At 37.7% G+C, this 22,339-nt stretch overlaps 2 protein-coding genes across 2 annotated transcripts in view; one reads left to right on the forward strand and one right to left on the reverse strand.

Moving 5' to 3' along the window:
- LOC142336427 (beta-soluble NSF attachment protein-like) overlaps nt 1-22,339 on the reverse strand; it is a 409,326-nt gene that overhangs the window by 341,338 nt on the left and 45,649 nt on the right. The gene's annotated exons all lie outside the window — the stretch shown is intronic.
- LOC142336723 (uncharacterized) lies at nt 24-9,173 on the forward strand. Its single transcript, XM_075385635.1, has 5 exons — nt 24-288; nt 3,325-3,455; nt 3,728-4,288; nt 7,474-8,228; nt 8,857-9,173. Exons 1-5 carry the CDS (start codon nt 77-79, stop codon nt 9,058-9,060), a joined length of 1,863 nt encoding a protein of 620 aa, XP_075241750.1. The 5' UTR covers nt 24-76; the 3' UTR covers nt 9,061-9,173.

Genomic DNA, 22,339 nt, shown 5'->3' on the forward strand with positions numbered 1-22,339 from the left:
ACGAAAGCGCTACTAATATTAAGGATACTTTTTGATACTTTTCAGTTGCACATGAACTTATTTCGCAACATGTGTTATGGATTCTCTCAAAACACTGTCTCTAAGTGCAACTGCCGCTGCCGGAGCTTTAACTGGCTTTTCTGTTCGCTTAGTCGTGAATCCGTTAGATGTAATCAAGATTCGGTGGCAGCTTCAAGTTGAGCCAATATCTGGTTCCAGTGATATTGCTGGAAAATATAGAACATGGTCTCAAACTTTGAAGAGCATCGTGGGAGAAGAAGGAGCCAGGTAGACAAGCTGAATTGTCTAATTTCAATAATATTACAATAAAGCTATAATGGTGTTGGCAGTGATGTTTTTTTGATCAATCATAACAATTTAAATCTTCAAATGAAGCAATGTGATCAGATTCATTATAGTATGTATGCCATGTATGTGTGCAAATGGGCATATGTAGTCTTTGGGTTATAATCGTGAATTTTACATTTTTAATAAAAAAATAATGAGTGATTTTCCGCTAAATTCGTGTAGTAAGGCGTAAATCAGATGCACAAGGCGAATCCACGACGCGCTCAACGCGCACCCATTGACCCGCCAGAGACAATTTATTACACCACTAACTATAAAATTTTTGAGCTTACCTTATCTAATTTTCAAAATTTGTCTGGCTTGACTAGCAAATTGTTTGACCGCCACCGCTTTTAAGTCCTATTATTATGTATGAAATAGTTGCAGACTGCGGAATGAATAAAAAACATTGCAAACAAAGATAACTTTTAGTTATTTACGTGAAAAAGGAAGCGTGAAAAAAATACGGTTCGTTAACGTAACCGCTTGGCATTTTTCACTGTTCATGGATCCATCAATGCCAAAAATGCTCTAAGACGAAACATTTTAGTGAAATATGTTGACAACGAAAAACATTCTTTTGTTCTTTTTTAATAGCCGCGAAGCAATAGAGACTATTATTGGCGACATCGTGGTTTTTTACAATTCAAAGAATTTGAATTGTATTGAGGCGCTGTCTTTTTTTAAGATCTGTTCACACATTTTCATTTTTTAAGTCAAATTGGAGTAGTGATTTGGGTCACGCCGAAACAGGAAGTGGAGCGAAAAAGCGAGTGGTGTAGTGGCGTAAAAAATTTTCACTCTAATCTTAAAGTAGAGTGAAAAAACGTTGTTTGAACAAAAATTCGCTTTCTCGCTAGTGTGTTTTCTGTTCACATGCTGCAATTTCACATTGATTTTAACTGTCTTTTTTTTAAATTTTTGGATCGGCATTTTTTTTCTAACTAGTTTTGCCAATCCATTCATTGTGCATTCAAGGTCTAGTTTTTTGTTTGATCCAACTTTCTTTTTTTTCGCTAATGGATTTTTGTTCACATGCGGGATTTTGGCATTGTTTTTTAACTTTTTAAATTTTTTTTATCTGATTTGTTTGGAAATAGTTTTCACAATTCACTCATAATCCGTTCTAGGTCTACTTTTTGTTAAGTCAATGAAAATTCTTTCAATTGTACGTGAATTGTACGTCTGCTATGTTTTTTACAATTCAAAGAATTTGAATTGTATTGGGGAGCTGTCTTTTTTTAAAGATCTGTTCACGCATTTTTGTGATTTTTGAAGTCAAATTGGAGTAGTGATTTCGGTCACGCTGAAACAGGAAGTGGTGCGAAAAGGCGAGTGGTTTTGCGTTGTGAAATTTTCTTGCTCTATTTTTAAAGTAGAGTGAGAAAACGGCGTTTGAACAAAATTTCGCTTTTTCGCTAGTGGTTTTTTTGTTCACATACGGCAATTTCACTCTAACTGTTTTCTTTCGATTTTTTGGATTGGGTCTTTTTCTAAATGGTTTTCCCAATCCATTCATGGTTCATTCTAGGCCTAGTTTTTTGTTTGAACCAAATTCCATTTCTCGCTAGTGGATTTTTGTGCACATGCGATGCGGCATTTTGCCATTGATTTCGTCTAATTTTTTTTCTGATTTTTTAGAAATGGTTTTCCCAATTAACTAATAGTCCGTTCTAGGTCTGATTTTTTGTTTATTCAATGGAAATTCTTTGAATTGTACGTCAGGACTTGTCCTGTTATGTTTTTTACAATTCAAAGAATTTGAATTGTATTGGGGCGCTGTATTTTAAGATCTGTTCACTCATTTTCATGATTTTTGAAGTCAAATTGGAGTAGTAATTTTGGTCACGCCGAAACAGGAAATGGAGCGAAAAAGCGAGTGGTTTTGCGGCGTGAATTTTTTTTTGCTCTATTTTTAAAGTAGAGTGCGAAAATGGTGTTTGAACAAAAATTCGGTTTCTCGGTAGTGGTTTTTTGTTCACATGCGGCAATTTCACTCTGATTTTAAATGTTTTCTCAATTTTTTGGATCGGATTTTTTTTCTAAATGGTTTTCACAATCCATCCACAGCTCATTCTAGGCCTAGTTTTTTGTTTGAGTTAAAATTTCATTTCTCGATAGTGGTTTTTTCGTTCATATGCGGCATTTTGACATTGATTTTTTTTTCTTATTTTGTGATCTGATTTTTTTTAAAATGGTTTTCTCAATTCACTCATAGTCCATTCTAGGTCTAGTTTTTCTTTTTAGTCAATGAAAATTCTTTGAATTGTACGTCAGGACTTGTCCTGCTATGTTTTTTTAATTCTCTTTACCTTTTGATCACGTTTTTTGTTTCACATAAGTCGCGATTTTTAAGCTTGACTTGGACTTATTTCTCTCACTGTTTCTACTGAATGGATTTTAATTTCTTTCGCGTATTGAGTTACGTAATGTAGTGATTAAGGTCAATGTCAAACGTGCAAATTGAAAAGAACGGGTTAAACCGATAAGGCCCGGTCTTTAAGTCATAGTGCATTAGGTTATCAAAGTTCATTAAAGCGATTGCTAGCTGGTGTTATTATTATGCTTAATAGCCTTCAGTTTAGAAGCTGCACTAAGTGTAATTTTGGAATCTAACCGAATATGCAGAATTTACGCACCAAAGGGCGGTTCTTTGTATTAAGGGCGGTTCTTAAGCTTATTTTGACCCCCCTACCCCCCCCCCAACACTTACCTGTCCACCCTCCTCCACCTAGCGATTTGAACCCCTCCCACCAACCTCCTCCCCCCCCCCAACCCGCTCACTCCCCTCCCCCAATGCTATCATCTCTAAGCCCCCAGCTTTCAACTACCGAAGCCAACCTCTCGCCGGTTTAAGAGCAATTCGCCGAACTTTAGTCGGTTTTTTATTTTGTTCTCGGGATGTTTGTTTGTATAGTTTTGGAGCTCGGTTACAAAAAACGCTTTATGGGTTGTGAAACTAAATTTGGTGCCTAGAGCTCTTTGGAAAGGACATCTCTCTGGTCAGATTTTGACAATTGGATACAGCAGCATTCAGTTTACAACCTACAACTTCATTTCGAGAGGAGTTGACTATCGAAACAACTTTGGACTCCACTTCATAATAGGCAATAACTGGGAGCAAATTAACTGATATTATCACGAAATTCAATAAATTTGTGATAAATTAACCCGAGATTCAAATAAATAAGCAATGAAGTTTGGGTTGTTGTAGGCGTTTTGGTTTGTAAACAAACTAATCTAAACTGACAGGGTAGTGTTTCCGGTGTGACGTATCTCAAGCACACTGGAACCCTTAAATTTAGTTTTTTTTAAAAAAAATCATATATTTCAAGATAAATCAGATTGAGATATACTTAACTCCCGGTTATTGCCTTAGGTGGTTTGAGCGGATCGGTAGCAACAACCGGAACCTTGCCAATTGACTTGGTTCGAACACGGATGGTGTCTCAAGGCACCAAAGTCATCTACAAGTCAATTACAAACGCCTTCACTTCAATTTACAAACAGGACGGAGTTCGCGGATTCTTTCGTGGACTAACGCCAGCATTAGTCCAGATATTCCCCTTTACTGGTTTGACATTTGGCATTTACAACATGATCAGATCGCCAATGCACAGAATGGCGGAAGATCACAAGAGGTCAGCTAATTTCGTATCTGGTCTTGTCACTGGAACGCTTGTGAAGTCTTTACTGCATCCACTGGATGTGTACAAAAAGAGGCTAATGATCCAGGGCTTTTCTGAGGCGAGGAAAGAGTTTGGACAGTTTGTGTACTATCGAGGCATGGTTGATTGTGCGGTAAAGATGATAAAAACCGAAGGGTTTATGGCAATGTATAAGGGACTGAGCCCGAACGTTGTGAAAGGAGCTGTTTCCACCAGTCTACAGTTTGGATTCTTTGAGTTCTATTTAGAAATCATTAACACGTACTTGAACTAATGTGGTAATTTTAGCTTCTTTTGCTTCGGAAAAAACGCTGCCTTAAACATGTTATAAAGATAATTGTATAATAATATAAAGACTTTTCATGTAAAGTATTTCCAACAGCTTAATATAAACGTCTTCTACATATCTTATTCATTGCTCTCAAACGAAGTTTGTAGCAATTATATTAGTCCTGTCGGTCTTTTTTATGCAATTTTTCGCTTGACCGATTTTTCGTCTGACCCATTTGACTTTTCGTCCTCAAAAAGGGGATAAACAGGTAGCGCCCAGGGGGCATTTAGTGCTCTAAGAGCCTTTCAGCTCAAACTGTTTTGGAGACTTATACTTATACTTATGGTGCGAAGGGCGGTTCTTAGAGGTTGAGACACCCCCCCCCCCCCCCCGTGGCTAGCTACTGACGAAGCCAACCGCTCACCGGTCGTTTGAGAGCAATTCGCCCGACGTTAGTCGGTTATGTTTTGAATAAGTCACTGTAGTGCTTGGAAAATTAGGAAGAAGAAACCGTGATTAGTATGGCGTTTTTTATATTAAGGGTTCAGTTAAATACACGCGTAAATTGCAGTACAATAGCTTGCGGTCCTCTGAGGTAGTTGCCAAAGTAATTCATTCGAATATAAAATGTTTCCGAATAGAATGTAATTGACCCATCTGGTTTTGGCGACATAGATGCAAAGCAGGGCGAATCAGTACCTGATCATTCTGACGGTAGATTACATTATATCAATAGAGCTAGCTACCTTTAATATTTCAAGTTTGTTTTCTCAATATGCAATAGTGTGCTATGCACAGCAATATGTGGATGAGTGTTCTTTTTTTTGAAAATAATTGTCCGGAGTGCTTTGGTTTATTCTGTTTTAGGTTTTTCCGTCTTTCGACAATTTTTCATTAAAATATCTGAAAAACTGGTATACAACAGCAGATTTCCTGTAGGAATTTTGTGTACGTTGCTTCCGTGGACAACAATTAAACGGAGCACAATATTCGGACCGGAGTAAAATCTGACTATGGTATTAATTTTTGTTAAGGTTGATTAAATTGATTAGCATTTTTCGCAGCTCAACACCAGGAAATAAAAAAAGCAGTAAAAAACATGCACTAAATTTGGAAAATGTTAGACGTGTTTGGTACAAAGTTGAATGCGTTACATTTTTTTCAAATGATCACTCCAGCCGTTGTAATTTTAGAAAGAAAGCAAATGCAAAAAAAACTTGCCGATCCAATGATGACGAACCGTGCCTGTAACTCAAGCTAAGACGTCTGGAAAATTCTCAAAATGCAGCAAAAACAACCAAACGGTCACTAAGATCCAACTCTCCACCTTATTAAACCTGTGATGCTATCTATGGTTTTCGCATAAATATTACATTGTGTGCTCAAGAAATTCGAACAATAATTAATGTGCAGATATTGGAAAATGTTTCTACTTCTATGCTCTTTGACATCTTTGGGAAACAAGAAACTGAAAAGAGAGCACTGCAGCTGGGAATTTTGGCTGTCACAAAAAATTGTCAGCAAAGTGTTGAAGTTGGTTACATGACAGTTTAACCAATTCCATTTTACCCAATGTCATTTTAGCCCACCTGCCAACTTACTCAATGTTCTTTGATATTTTGGCTCAATTATCCAATGTTCGGTTGTGATAGCTTCATATCAAGTCCCACGGGCCATTTAATTGTATAGTCGGCTAAATAATCGGTCTGGTAATTTTAACAATAGGGTAAATTGAAGTTGGCGTTTGGTAAAATGGCAGTTCGTGTATAATGGCATTGGAAAAAAATTGAATTGCGTAAATTGCACCGCTTAAGTCGCTAATCGGTTGTACTGCTACTGTACACCCCATTTTTATGTTTTTGGTGACTAAGGAATTGCATTTTTACTGCCAATTATTATGGCCAAAATGAATAGGAACTGAAATGCTAATTTAAAAAGTTAATAATCTTGTCTTTTTACTTCAAAAGTTTTGTTTTTTTTTGCAAAAATCAGTCAGTTCATAAGAACTATTTACAGAAAGTTGCAATTATTTTTACGCCAAACGGAACGATAAAAGGAAAATTTGACAAAAAGAAATTTTCAGTGAAAACACTTATGCTCATTGAGAGAACTTCATATCTAGGAAGTTACGATGGGTAATTGTCGCTTTAAATCACCTCGAACAACTCTTAACCAATTTAGGAATAATTTGGGGCTAAACTGAAAAATATCTAACAAACGCTGAGCTATACAAACCGAAATGAATATTTTTTTAAATCTTGTTTATTTACTTGAAACAAATAGCGTCCTGAGAAAACTCGATGAGGTGACTTAGGAACTATTTGAAATTAAATGCGTGTTCGAAAATTAACTCACAAAATAAGCAAAAAAACTAAAGTGTAGACAAGGAGAACTGTGCCCAAAACTAGCACCGGATGCCAGGAAAAAATCTCATCACATTGAAATATTGCCTACGCTGCTAACAACATTGGAGTCTGATGTTCCTGACTACAAAAATTAAAAAAAAAACGTTATTCGGACGTAATATTTAAGCTTACATTGTTCATCTTGTTTATATTGGTGTTCTCAATCATTGAGTTGATTGCATCGTAATCAACGACAGCGCTCAAGTGTAACTCAAATTCTTCGATTGTAATGTCTTTGTTCAGCTCAGTTAATGTTAATAGATTTTTGTGCCACAGCGATCGGGTTAAAAATACGAGTGAATACGGAAAGTTTCGAAAATTTTGCGAGGACTGATGTAGGTTGCGAATATTTTTTTACCGTCCGGGCATAGCAAATCATTATTGTTATGTCGCCTTCCTAAGTATTTTTCTCATAGGATGAATTGAAGAACTTGCAACTAAAATGGAGTGACACGACTCAAGTTATTCTGCGCGTTGTGGTATAACTCATACCACGTTTCCAATTTATGAAGTGGAATATACAAATGTAAGAAAAATGAAGATGGCGACATAGATACATTGCATCTAATTTGTGTACATTTTCTTTTTCGTAGAGTTGTTAATAATAACACGCTGTATTAAGCGATGACTGGAGCAGCCATATATTAACGTTATTATATTATCGGCATATTAAGAGTAAGAGCAGTTTTTGCTATTACTTAATATCTGAGCTTTTGTGCGATCATTCTAGATAAATTGAGCTTTTCTTAAATGAAACACCTCTGGTCTATATGACTTCCGTTTTCATTTCCTATTTTAAACCTGGATTCGGTCAAGAATTTATCAGTGTCATCGGCGGCTATTGCCGGAGCTTTAACTGGATGTTCGGTTCGGTTGCTTGTAAATCCATTTGACGTCATCAAAATACGATGGCAGCTCCAGGCGGAAATCATATCAACCAATCAGAATCGGCAGATGTTGGCCAATCGAGGGTACAACAGCAAATATCAATCGTGGCTTCAAACATGTCGGAACATATTGAACGAAGAGGGTGTGAAATCTTTCTGGAAAGGTCATTTATCAGGCCAAGCCTTAACTATTGTGTATAATTCTGTACAATTTTCAACGTACAAGTTTTTGACCCAGAAGTTAAAAGATTTGAATTGGTCGAAAGATAATTTTCTGCTTCAATTTGCAATCGGAGGATTTAGCGGTTCCGTGGCAACGGTTGCTGCGTTGCCTTTGGACGTTATCAGAACTCGAATGGTTTCACAAGGTGCTAAGCCGTTTTATTCTTCAATTCCAGATGCAATTTTAAAAATACATAAAGCAGACGGTGCTATTGGATTTTACAGAGGAACAGTTCCGGCAGTTGTTCAGACATTCCCTGCAGCGGGGCTGACTTTTGGGTTTTACGAAATGTTTCACACAGCCTTGAGACAGGTTCCGATTATTGAGGAAAACGTAGTGAATGTTGCATCCGGATTCTTTTCTGGCTTGCTCGTCAAGGTGTTTGTTCATCCACTGGATGTGTTCAAAAAGCGTCTCATGATTCAGGTTAGAACCCCGAATGCCTTTCGATTCAGAAAATGAAGGTTTTTATGTTTTGTGTAAATAAAAACAATTTAGTAAATAAGGTCTGAGCATCCATCCGTTGCTAACACCGGTTCGTGCCCATAGCATATAGTACGCATCGAATCTTTTCTTTTATGCACCCCCCCCCCCAAAAAAAATTCAGCTTAGTAGATGCATACTGTTTGCAGCCCTCAAGCGCACTTGTCATATTGTAACAAAATGATTTACTATGTGAGGGAAGTGCTGTATGACTAGGTTGCACATCATACTGGGGGCACAAACTGAAAAGATGGTAGACATCATACAGTACGAAAGGATCTGGGAGTACTTTTAAGGAAATCCGGGTATATTTTTGAATGAGAAAAGAATACGAACAGCTGCTGCCGTGATGTCACTAAGTCACTTTACAACTATATTCCCTATGGTTGTTCCAGTTAAAAGCAAGACATCATGCCTGATCTCTAACTCCGAACCGCTTTTTATCAGTTCCTCTCATCAAATTTCTCAAGGACATAAGCTGAGTTGCGTTGGACTGAATGAATATTGCTTCACCGGGTGTTTGTTTTGAGTTTGTTATTCGAAAGTGTTAGTTATTTTTGTTTACTTCTAGGGCTTTGAAGAAGCTAGACGAGGATTCGGAAGATATGTTGTCTACAAAGGGTTCACTGACTGTGCAGTTACCATGTTGAGAGAAGAAGGCGTGGGTGGTCTCTTCAAGGGAGCTAGTCCCAACCTTGTAAAGGGTGCGATCTCCACAGCACTGACCTTCGGATTCTTTGAACTGTATTGCAAAATGCTCAAAGATTCAGCTTAGGATTATTCTCATATTTAAATGCAGGACTTTTGAACCTGATATGTAAATGGTTGATATAATTTTGTAATTAGATGCCAAGTGGTTCATTTCGCAATTAATTTTTGACAAATTTGTTTTGAAATAGATAATTTTTTGGCACAAGAGGGGTTTACAATGAACTTTTGTTGCTACCTGATAAGTTAGCTGCTTGTAATATGAGGCTGCATAAGCTGTGGGCCGAAAACGCGCGTTATTTTTATAGCTGCGAACCTATAAGCTGAGCGTAGCCTTATTGCGGTGCTCTATGTTTTTGTTTTTGTTTCGTCTTCTGACGCTCTGTTTTGTTTTACATTTCACTCCGCAAACTTCAATTGAACTTGAAATCAGGTGTTTGTTTTAAAACGTTTTAGTCATTAATATGGTTGGCAACTGTTGGGTTATGGACTTTCGCAAGCGGATTAAAAGGCGTTTTTAACTAAGTAAAAGAATTAATTTCTCAAAAATGAGAGAATAACAAAATGATATTTTACAGTAGAATTTAGAGATTTACAGGAGAGATCTGATTATTAGATCAAGATGGTGATTTGAATTTGGGGATGAAAAAGGACTCAAAAATCAGCTGTATATATACCCATTATCAGTGTGAAAAAGTCAAGATACAAAACTAATCATAGCACCGTGATTTACAGTGGGGGTCGCAAAGGTTACCCAATATGGTTTGCTTCTGCAAATCAGTCGCAAAGGAAACCATAAATGGAATGAATTTGCACTTTTCTAAGAATTCATTCATACTTCCGGAGATATCATCATCATTTTATGCATGCTGGGAAGATTTTACATCAATTAATTCAACTCTAATAATAGTTATCTAGACTCACCAATTTGAACCGAATATTGATTCTAAGCACCATTTCTTGACGATTCATTTATATAATTTCTTTGATCGAAGTCATATTGCTTGTCTTTCTAATCTGGTAAGTCAAACTTTCTTTCTAATTCTCACTAAGTTTAAGACTATAGTTTGATCGATATTCTTATCACCCCACTCAGACTTGAGCTGATTGCGTAGAGTCTGTTCCCATCAAAACTGCTCTGAATGTTTCCACTTTCGAAACGGGTAAGGACTTTGTGAAGATGTCCGCTGCCATTTTGGCTGTAGGGACGTAATGAATTGAAATAGTCCCATCCTCCGTCTTGTCCCGGATGAAGTGAAATTTTGTTTCGATGTGCTTGCTCCTTTTGTGCATGACTGGGTTTCGGCAGAGTCTGATACAACTTTGATTGTCTTCTCCAATTGCTATTGGACGTTTCTGTTGGATGCCAAAATCCTCTAGAAGTTGTTTCAGGTAGAGTGCTTCCTGAACTGCTGCTGCCATGCCCTGATATTCTGCTTCTGATGAAGGAAGAGCAACTGTGGCCTGCTTCTTGACACCCCAACTGAGTGCTGCGACACGTCCGTTGAGCTTGAAGTAATAGCCCGTTGTTGATTTTCTGTCGTTCACGTCTCCAGACCAGTCTGCATCACTTTCCCCCTCTAAATCATAACTAGCCTCTTTTGTGTAAGTAAGTTTAAAACCTTTTGAACCTTGAAGATATCGCAGAAGTCGTTTTCCGCACATCCAGTGTTGATTGGTAGGTGCATTCATGTGTCTGGACAGAATGTTGACTGTGAACATGATGTCTGGCCTCGTCTGTTTGGCCAGATACAGAAGTGATCCAACCAAGCTTCTGTAGATCCTCTGGTCCACTTCTTCGTCTCCGTTCTGTGCTGTCTGAAGTTTCAAATTCAAATCAGCTGGAGTTCTTGAGGGTTTGCATTGATCCATTTGAAACAGCTCAAGCATTGTTTCTATGTAGCGTTCTTGGTCGACTGTGATTTTGCCCTCTTCTCGTCTGATCCTTAGACCCAGAAACCAGTGTAGTCTCCCTCTGTCGTCCATGTGAAATGTTGCTTCTAGTGCCTTCTTGACATCAGAGACCACTGTCATACTTCTTGATGCTACTATGATGTCGTCAACCCAGACCAAGATGAAGGTGTGATCCTCTGCCTCTGATCTTGTGAGCAAGCAGTGATCGTTCCTGCTTCTGGTGAACCCCTGTCTCAGTAAAAAGTTTGCCAGCTCTTTGTACCAGTTGTTAGCAGCCTGTTTCAAACCATAAATTGATTTATTTAGTCGACATACTAACTTCTCCCCATCTGATCCGCGTTTTACAAACTCCTGTGGCTGTTCCAGATACACTTCTTCCTCGATTGGTGAGTGCAGGAAAGCAGTCTTGACATCAAATTGGTGCATCACATGGTCCCGCTTCGCTGATAGCTGAAGTAGAATCCTGAATGTCTCTGGCTTGCAGGTAGGCGCAAAAGTCTCAAAGTAGTCCAGTCCTTCCACTTGTTTGAAGCCTTTTGCCACTTAGCGCGCTTTGTATTTGTCCTATTTGTCCACTTGACCACTGGGTTCCAATTTCACTTTGTAGACCCATTTGCCCGGTATGACGTCCCTGTCTGTGGGTGGTCTCACTAGGTTCCAAGTCTCGTTGTCTTGGAGTGCCTTGACCTCGTCCTTCATTGACCGGTGCCACTGGTCCCAATAGTCACCTTGCTTGGCTTCGTAGACTGTTTTGGGTTCCACATAGTCGCCCTCAGTCACAGCAAGATGGGTCCTGACTTCTCCAAAAAATTGCGGAACTTTCCTTGCTCGTTTCCCTCGTCTGGGCTCTGCTCTGTCCGCGTGTTCCAGTGCATCTTCATTGAAGCCAACTGTCTCTAACTGTGAGAAGTCTTCTGTGTCACTGTCTTCCAGTGACTCTGAGTCTCTGTGACTCCCTCTTGTTGCAGTAGATCCTTCATCTAGTGCTGTTTCTCCAACATCCGAGGCCTCTTGTCTCAGTGTTGTTTCTTGAGTATTCACGCTTCCTGCGTCATGTCACTCCTCCTTTATTGCAGTAGATGTGTCCTGTCGTTCTCTGTTGTCATCGTCTTGATGACCATCATCTGGGTGCCAGATTCCCAGTTCCGACCCATCATCTAGTAGGTCAGCCGTTTCTTTGTTGTCAGGGGTTGAGCCCACTTCAGACTCCTTGATGATCACATCTCGAACTGCCATCACCTTGTGTGTGTTGGGTGTGTACACCAGGTATCCGTTTTCTCCTTCAGTGTAACCCACAAACTTTCCTTCCAGTGCCTTGGGTTCAAGTTTGCTGACTTCTCTGTCCCTCTTCCTCATGAAGACTGTGAAACCAAAGATAGATATTTTACTAATTGGAAGCTTAGGTTTTATGCCTCTCCTCAGCTCTGCTGGGAATTTTTCTTCTCGTCTCACAACCCAGTTTCTGATCCTTGCTGCGTGAAGAATTGCTGCTCCCCACTTCATCTTGGGAAGTCCTGAGTCATTGAGCAAACATCTTGCCATCTCCAGCAGTGTCATGTTGCACCTCTCAGCTAACCCATTCTGTTGTGGCGTCTCTGGTATATCTTCTCCTGTAGAATGCCTGCATCTAAGCAGTACGTCTTGAACTGCTCTGAGAGAAACTTCTTCGCATTGTCTTGCCTCAGCTTCTTGGGCGTCCCCACACTGAGAACAAATTTCTTCAGGCTGGCCAATGCTTCACTCTTTGCCTTAAGCAATTCCACAAACACAAACTTCGTGTACTGGTCTGCAAACACTATGCAGAACCGGAACCCTGACAGTGACTCTACTCTGAAAGGTCCCATCACGTCTGTGAACACCCTCTCCAGCTTCTCTTCTGCTTGGGTCTCTGCCACTCTTGGTACTGGAGTGTTCGTGATCTTGGACAATGCCTACACATTGCATACATCATCGAGTTCCCCCACTGTCTCTGGTGCATTCCTGACCACATCCGCTTGATTCAAATGACCCAGTTGTCTGTGCCACTTCCTTTCACTGTCAAGTTTCACTCTGTTGGAACTCATGTTGACTTCTAGAACGCTGCAGGGTAAGTAAAACAAATTCTTTTCTTGTGTTAGTTTTACCCGAGTTCCCTTCTGGAGTTTCATGCAGCTGTTTCTTCTCTCGAAAGTGAAGCTATGTCCCCACTCCGTGCATCTTGAGACTGATAGGAGGTTTGAAGAATAGTCCGGCACACACAGAACATTTTTGGGTTCGCATTGGAATTCCCCTTTGTTTGAGGGTATGCTGATCCTCACACAGCCTCTGCCCACCACTCTGGAAGCCTCTCCATTGGGATTTCTGACCACTGATTGAATGGGCACAAAGTCCAGGAACGCATCGATGTTCGTCACTATGTGATATGTACAACAACTGTCCACTAGCATTCCTGCTGTCTTCCACTGGGTAAGAGCTGCCCAGCATTCCTCGTCTGGTGTAGCCAATGTTGGACCCATTGCTACTGACTCATGTTTGCCTCCATCTCTTTGTCTCTTGCATGCCCTGTCTAGGTGACCCTTCTCACAACACTTGCTGCATTGTGCTGTCTCCTTCTTCCTGCAGTCCTTGGCAGAGTGTCCAGGGATCCCACACACAAAGCAGTTTCCTTTCTTGGGTCCCTTCTTGAAGTCACGCTTCACTGCCAGTGCCACTGAACCACTTTGTCCCTTGTGTCTCTGCACCGTGCTCTCATGAAAATTCTGCAGCCTTTTCCTCAACTCTGTGAAGTTCGTTGCCGGGTTGAAGCTTTCCTGTATAACAAAACTTTCATACCTCATTGGCAGACCATTGAGGACCAAGGCGTTGAAGAGGGTCTCTGAGACTGCTTCCCGTGCTTCTTGTAGCCTTGTGAGCAACTCCGGTCCTCTGATGAAGAAGCTGTCCAAATCCTCAGAATCCTCGAGCTGCAGTCGAGCAAGCTGTGCCACTAAAGTCACCACTGTCGGCGTCTCCACACTCTGAAATCTCTCTTGCAAAAGCTTCCAAGCCTTTGCTCCATCTCCAATGCCATCATCTCCCACACAGTCATGTCTCATCGGCATGAGGGTTGTTGCATCTACAGTCAGTGCCAGATGGCACCACACATTGTTCCGTTTCTCCTTGATGTCTGCAATTTCCTTCTCATATGCATCCTTCAGCACCTTGTGGTTCTTCTTCTCATCATTGGTTGCCCCATTGGCCAGTGGCGCAGGCTCATTGGGTTGCTCCTCTGTCCCCAGTAGTAGTGATTTGTAGAGTCCCTTCGTCTGCATCATCGCCACAAATCTTGTGCTCCAGATTGGAAAGTCCTGTGCATTTCCTGTGTAGGTCAGCAGCTTCACTGTCGGTTGATCCATTGGAGTGTGAGCAGGCAAAACAGTTGTGAAAAGAAAAGGTACTAAGCAGAAAAGGATTATGACTGTCAACAGCAAATTAGTTTTGCTTTGGAAATTAATTTTATGACTTAGAAATTTGCTGGGCCCATAACCTGTTGGGTTATGGACTTTCGCAAGCGGAATAAAAGGCGTTTTAACTAAGTAAAAGAATTAATTTCTCAAAAATGAGAGAATAACAAAATGATATTTTACAGTAGAATTTAGAGATTTACAGGAGAGATCTGATTATTAGATCAAGATGGTGATTTGAATTTGGGGATGAAAAAGGACTCAAAAATCAGCTGTATATATACCCATTATCAGTGTGTAAAAGTCAAGATACAAAACTAATCTTAGCACCGTGATTTACAGTGGGGGTCGCAAAGGTTACCCAATATGGTTTGCTTCTGCAAATCAGTCGCAAAGGAAACCATAAATGGAATGAATTTGCACTTTTCTAAGAATTCATTCATACTTCCGGAGATATCATCATCATTTAATACATGCTGGTAAGATTTTACATCAATTAATCTAACTCTAATAATAGTTATCTAGATCCACCAATTTGAACCGAATATTGATTCTAAGCACCATTTCTTGACGATTCATTTATATAATTTCTTTGATCGAAGTCATATTGCTTGTCTTTCTAATCTGGTAAGTCAAACTTTCTAATTCTCACTAAGTTTAAGACTATAGTTTGATCGATATTCTAACAGCAACTGAATCAACGCAATTTTTGATCTGTTGCTTTCTGTTTCCTACATTACGAAAGTCTGTTTCGTTGCCATTTCGGCAATCTGTATACTGTTTGTAAATTTTTTCGAAAAAAAACAGTGTCAATTTTTAATGTGTTTTGTTAATTTAGGCAGCCTAAACATAAAAGTCTTAATTTTACAACTAGAATTTTTAACTAGAAATTGCGGCCCACAACGGCCCGATAATGGAAACTGAAAACTTCAAATATTTTCTGAAGTGCGTCTTCCAAACCTGCGTTGCTTTTTGTAAAACTAAGATGGAAAAAACGTTTGAATTCTCAGAGTATGTTGAGTATGTTGTGAGTCTACTCGTTTCAACTCCCCCCTCATATAAATTCTGTTTAGTTATGTAGAGCGTTACTATGTAAAATATAGCATGTGCATCTGGGGAAATAAAATTTATATACTCTGTAAGCTAGGAGGGGGGGGGGGGGGGGGCATTAGTCAATAGGGTGGCATAGGTTAGGGCAATTCGACGAAGAGTAGGCTGGGCGTATATGCCACCTAGCCACCTAGACGTGATTATTGAGAGGAGAAAGTCAAATTTAAAGGCTCAAAATTGGGTCTGAAATGTCAGGGTTAAATACACGACGTGCAGTGTAGCTTTTCGTTCTGAAAATGTTTGCAGGTATTGCTTAGTTGATCATGGAATTCCATTCAGTACTGTCTTGAACGGCAATAGAAAAATGTTAGCAATACTCCTTTGTTGTATAGTTGAGCTAGACTTATAGATAAATAAGGTTATTCATAGAAACAGGTTGAATAATTAAATTATAAATATTTGCTAGCTAAATACAAAAAAGAGCGCTACGCAATTAGTATAAGCTCTCAGTGGCTTTCGAAAAATATTTTTCAAATCTAATAGTTCTCAAAACTAGTGTTTGATCACTTTAACAGCGAACTTCATGTAAAAAGGAAAAAGAAGAAACAAAAAATCGTGTGAACGTTGCTAAACAAGTTAAGCCTGTTTTATAGCTGGATTTGAAAACTATTTCAATTTTTTTTTCAAAAGTTCAACAAGCTATACAAACGTTGCCTCAGTCTCTTCAACAGATACTCATGCTTCTCGTCAACTCTAATTCGAGAATTGCCTGAAGTTTAGGTCTTAATTGAATTGTTTATTAATAGCCGCACAGCGATAGCTGTGGCTATTATTGGCCTTCTCTTGGTTTTTACAATTCAAAGAATTTGAATTGTATTGGGGCGCTGTATTTTAAGATCTGATCACACATTTTCATGATTTTTGAAGTCAAATTGGAGTAGTGATTTTAGTCACGCCGAAACAGGAAATGGAGAGACAAAGCGAGTGGTTTTGCGGCGTGAATTTTTTTCGCTCTAATTTTAAAGTAGAGTGAGAAAACGGTGTTTGAACAAAAATTCGCTTTTTTGTTCACATGCGGCAATTTCACTCTGATTTTTACTGTTTTTTCGATTTTTCGAATCGGATTTTTTTCTAAATGGTTTTCCCAATCTATTCACAGCCATTCTAGGCCTAGTTTTTTGTTTGAATTAAATTTTCATTTCTCGCTAGTGGTTTTTTGTTTTCACATGCTGCATTTTGACATTGATTTTCTGTTTTTTTTTCTTATTTTTTATATAATTTTTTAAAAATTATTTTCTCAATTAATTCATAGTCCATTCTAGGTCTAGTTTTTTCTGTTTAGTCAATGAAAATTCTTTGAATTGTACGTCAGAACTTGTCCTGCTATGTTTTTTTTATTTCGTCATGATTTTTGTTACGACCATATGACGTCACAGCCCTTTTTTGTTCATTCGTTCATGCAATTTCAACTGAATTGCGTGTGTGACGTCATTTTTCGCTCTTAGTGGAGCGAGCTTTTTTGTTCATGCGCGTGATTAAATTTTTGGCCACACTTGACTTACCTCACTCTCAAAAATGACTTCTTCACTTTGAAATTGACTTTTTTTGCTTTAATTCAAAGAGATAAGGTCAAATGGGTGTGTCTCTCAAAATGAAGGTTATTTGAGATCAGCTAATAGAGGCAGCAAGAACTTATACCGATTTTTAATCAAAATATAACAGATCAGCCCTCAATGAAAAGACGAATTTTTTAGTCTGTCTTTTTTACTGTTTTTTTAGACTGCCGATCTACAAATCTATTGCGGCTATTTTCTGGCAATCTGCCAGCTATGTTAAAGATAGTTCTCGTTAGTCTACCTATTTTTTTAATATTTGCAAACATGTTTAGCAATGTTTGATTTCTTTAATACGTTTTTTCTGGAGAAATGAATGTTGAAAATATTTAATAAATTGATTATTTATAACGAGGCTGGTAATTTTTTCTCGACGCCAAAATTTTAAACCTGAGATATAAATGATTAGTTTTTTAATATCTGTATCGTAGTACCCATTGTAGTAGTACCCATTGTTTTATTTCAAAAATGTTTCATAATGTCTACTGTTTATTGAAGTCAAATGCGGAGATTTTAAATAAATAATTCTGAGACATTATTGCAAAATTTTCTTCCTTTTAGGATTTCCTTTTAGGATTTTTAGACTACGAAATCACATTCCTTCATTGTGAGCTGCACAAAAGAGCAAAATTTATCTAATTTATTGAATTTTTGGCATTGGTTTAAAGATAATTTTTATAGAAATAACAATTATTTGTTATCAATGAGTCAGATTTCAACGTAAATAGGCCAGGAAAGTGAAAAAAATTTCTGGACTTCAAACCTCAATATCTCAAGAAATCAAAATTTGACCAATATCTGTACAGTAATCCATTCAGATTTTTGAGGGATTTCTAATAATATCTTTTTTGCAATGCTTTGCAAAAGATATCGATTGTCTTTCGAGAGCAATTTGTTTGCGTTAGTCGGCGTCGTATTGGTTTTTATTTCAAGGGCTTTGACGAAGCTAGACGAGAACTCGGAAGATATGTTGTCTACAAATAGTTCACTGACTGGCAGTTACCTTGTTCAGAGAAGAAAACGTGGGTGGTCTTTTCAAGGGAGTCAGTCCCAACCTTGTCAAGGGTGCGATCTCCACAGCTCTGACTTTCGGATTCTTTGAACTGTATTGCAAATTTCTCAAAGATTCAGCTTAAGATTATTCTCATATTTAAATGCAGGAATTTTAAACTTGAGATATAAATGGTCTATGGTTTAATTTTGTAATTAGATGCCAAGTGGTTCATTTTGCAATTAAATTTTGACAAATTATTTTTGAAATAGATGAAAATTCTTTTGGATAGTGCAGAATGAACTTTTGCTGCTACTTGATCTGTAAGCAACGTGAGCTGCACCTTGGGGCAAACATTTTAGGTAAATTTTGGCATTGGCCTAAAATAATTTTTGTAGAAATAACAATTTTTTGTTATCAATTAGTCAGATTTCAACGTAAATAGGCGGGAAAAGTGAAAAAAATTCGGAATTTCAAACCTCATTATCTAGAGAAATCAAAAGTTGGCCAATATCTGTTCAACAATCCATTCAGGTGACTTTTTTTGTTTTCAATTTCAAGGCACTGACTGATGATAATCAGATCATCAGATATTGATAAGCAGTTTTAAATGAAATGCATTTTTAATTGCACAAATGAAATGATGTTTTTAATTATGTCAATCTTTAATAAACTCTCGATTTTCTCGAAGAAAGGGTAGAAGCAGAAAATATGGTTTTCAATATTTTTTAACAGGGCTTAAAATATGGTTTTCTTTTATACCATTTATACCATTTTTTCCATCGCAATTTACAAAAAATGTGGGTCAATTGAATGGAAATCCGCAAAAAAAATAACGAAATTTCATTTTCGCTTTCCAATAGCCGAACTTGTTTCTCTCTCCGTCTCAAGTCTCAATTTCTCTTCTTCTTCATCGAGCATATGCTGTGACTTTGCCTTCGATTTTGACTTTTATTGATAGAGACTGAAAATAGTCCAAAATTCTCCTTTTTTGGGTGACATGTTATCAGTGTTAATTACAATTAGGAGAGTAGTGTATATTCAAGCTCATGTTTTGATGTTTGTTTTAGTGACCATAGATGAGCGTCCCGTGAGATCAATAATCTTCAGTCTCTCAGGCTCGAAACATAACCGCGTTTTGTCTGATTATTTCGAGGTACTTCGCATTAATGCGAGCTAATTCGAGTCACGGCCAGTTATTCGTATTGTCCGTTTAATCATGACTAATTCGACTGATTCAACCGGTTCATTTTTCCACCACCTCAACCGGGGTACTCCATTGGTACAATAAAATATGCCGTAGCCAGCCAAATATAGTCAACGGAGATCCTTCAGGTAAAGAACAATTTGATTCTTCTCTACCGTTAAGCATTTCCAAATGTTAGAAACCCAGAATAAAAAATCTCGTGCCAAGCTATGTATTTGTTTGGACATAATAATAAACTTAACATACAAAATGCATAAACAATGCATTATGCAGTCTAATTGATGAGGAAATAAATTATCCGAAAATGCAGGTTTGTTATTTTTAAACGGTTGCTGAGATGGAATACTACACATTTACACATTTGCCCGAATTCGACTGCACTTTTTCTTGTAAGCTTGCATCTGTAACTTGACGCTGTTTATGAAAAGTGCGTAACGACGTTTTGTCTAGATGCACAATTAGAACTACTGAAACAACATTTGAGTCTTGCCCAGGGAACATTTGGCGAGCCCAGAAACCTGTGGTTTGTTCGGTTTGGCCTTTTCCGACTGGCAACCGGTGCCCAAATTTTCTGCAGCCAGGTTTACGCATAACTTTCGGTCTGTTTGATCTGGCCCATCTCTGACTTTTGGACTTGAAAGATCTGGACACCCTGTCTGCATTAGCTAAAGTCGGGCGGGCAAATCTTGGGCCGCGAGTGTCAAATAAATTAGTCAATTCCTCCAAGAAAATTACGAAAATGAATTTTTTAGGTCAATAATGGAGTCATGCAAAACTTAGATTCAAAACAAGCGTTATTATTAGTTAAATTTCAATCCCGCTCGCTTGACAACATCAACCGCAAACCTCCACATTAAGTTTCACAATAACGTCAATATAGTCTCAATTTTCCATCTGATCGCGAATACGAATAAATTCAGCTCTTGCCAAATCATGTAGCCAGCCAAGTTTGCTAAAATTATCCATCTGATGCTTTCGAAAATAAGCACTAAGGCTATCAAAAGTAATCGCTTGATTTCCGAACTCCTGATTTAGACTGTAGTACTCCATTAAGATATCTTATACATCTTATACATTAAGATATCTTATACGTAACATTACGCATCGATCTCACACTCCGATCCCAGTTGCAAAAGAACTTCACTGCTTCTTTAAGCAGGACTTGCAACGTATCTCGGGGAACCAGTTGGAAATCGCGTTTACAATCTGCTAATTGGCAATGCCTAAAATGGCAACTTGGAAACCCCCATGATTTCGGAGTTTTTTTCGAAACAGGCAAATTAGATTATTACCAAAAGGTTTAAGATACTTGAAACAAAAACAATATACACAAATCATGCAAGCATTAATTAATACAGGGAAGCTCGGTAGTGTGTGTTTGTATATCAAGTTCCGCCCCCGCTTATCCAAATTTTTGACAACAAATAAGGAAGAGATAAGAAACTTTCATTAAATCACATACTGCTCTAAAACAATCGCTAAACGAATCAAACTGTCTTAATGAGACTACGAGACAACACGCACAACAAAAAAACAATTAAAACAATATATAGAGCAAAATGCAGCCCAACGACCTTGAAGCATTAGATAAGAACCAGAAAATCAGATGAGCACTGTCAAATAAGTTAGCATCAAATAAAACCTCAATTAATCGAAATGACTGAGGCAAAAATAAATGGAACTAACTTAAACAAAATAAATGAGAAAAGCAGCTTGGGCCAGTCCATGACCGAACTAGGTATCAAGTCGACAAAAAGAAGATCAAAACGGGGCAAAGTTTTTAAAACTCGCATTTCTTGAAACATATGATCATAAGAAATCATTACGATAATGAAATTTGCACTGAATATTCTGACGAGATTCACAAGTAACTACTTAGGAAACTGAATTAAATTTTTATTAGTTAGACTAAGTCATATGACAAAAAAAAACACAAATCACGGCAAAGCTCAAAATTTCACAAACAGCTCCCAAAAATATAGTTTTGTAGCAATTAAAACAATAAGTCATCATTTGAAAAAATATAATTGTTCATTTCAGCACAATTGACTACGTGAAAAACAACATGAATGTCCACAAAGGTTTGCCCAGTATCAAAACCTCACAAAAATTTTGTGGAAAAACTTTTAAAGTCACGTAATCAAATATGAAAACAAAAATTTAAAAGAAGGAAATCAATGTTTTCTTCAAAGAATGTGGATGGTTCTTTTCAATACTTGAATCAGCTTATAAAATGAGAAGAAGAAGAACAAAAAGGCAAAGCTCAAAAAGAAGCTGGTTCTGAGAAAATCATCACAACGTAAAAAAAAATCGTATAGCTATCAATTGAAAGCGTCAAATATATTCCTTTCTTCCTCGACAGACAGATACTGATTCATGGCATAATTAAAAGTAAGTAATACAACTACAAAAAGTAAGTAATACAACTACAAAAAACCGCAAACACAGACATAAACCAAAAATTTAATCGAAAATTTTGAAAAAATTGAAAGCATTCAAACCATCTTTTTACCGAAAATAATATAAATTTTCTAATTATCCTCTTTTAAACGCCCTTTGGGCCCGTCATTATCATAACTTTTCGACAGGGCACAGAAAGAAACTACAAATAATGGTCATAAATCAATTTGTGGAAAATACAGCCGGAAAAAAAAACAAAAAAAAACAAATTTTGTTTCGCTAAAAAAGATGGGACTTGTCTTTAATTATGAGACTCAGCTACAAGTTGCCAGAATTCCACAATTAAGATTACGGAAGCAGCAAATTTGAAAAGAAACACAAAATTTTAAAGTAATCAGAGCCGTCAGGTATCAATTGAAAGCAATAGATGTTTTCGCTTTATTATCTTTAACCAATTATTCAGACTATGACATAGGGTTAAAAAAAGGACAACAAAAGGTCAAAACTTGAGAAATTGTTAAAAAATTATACGAAAACACTTTATCAAACCTTGATTTTTTTCCTGAAAATATGGACAGTGGTCCTTTATAGTCCTAATCTATTTCGATTGTAAAAAGAGTAAAACGAAATAGCTTTGTTGTTACTGTGCCTCTAATGGAAACATTTCTTCCAAAATTTTTTACCTATCAAAATTTTGAAAAAGCAAGAAAAATCTATTCCAGAACACTCCTATAGGAAGCGGGATTGCA

Source organism: Convolutriloba macropyga, chromosome 3 (assembly GCF_964194025.1).
Source record: "Convolutriloba macropyga chromosome 3, txConMacr16.3, whole genome shotgun sequence".
Classification (NCBI taxonomy): domain Eukaryota; kingdom Metazoa; phylum Xenacoelomorpha; order Acoela; family Convolutidae; genus Convolutriloba; species Convolutriloba macropyga.

Bases quoted from the DNA above. Each gene is read 5' to 3' on its own strand.
- LOC142336723 (XM_075385635.1), top strand. From the start codon at position 77: ATGGATTCTCTCAAAACACTGTCTCTAAGTGCAACTGCCGCTGCCGGA. The intron at 289-3,324 runs GTAGACAAGCTG...TTTGGTGCCTAG, and splicing joins GTGGGAGAAGAAGGAGCCAG to AGCTCTTTGGAAAGGACATC. The intron at 8,229-8,856 runs GTTAGAACCCCG...GTTTACTTCTAG, and splicing joins AAAAGCGTCTCATGATTCAG to GGCTTTGAAGAAGCTAGACG.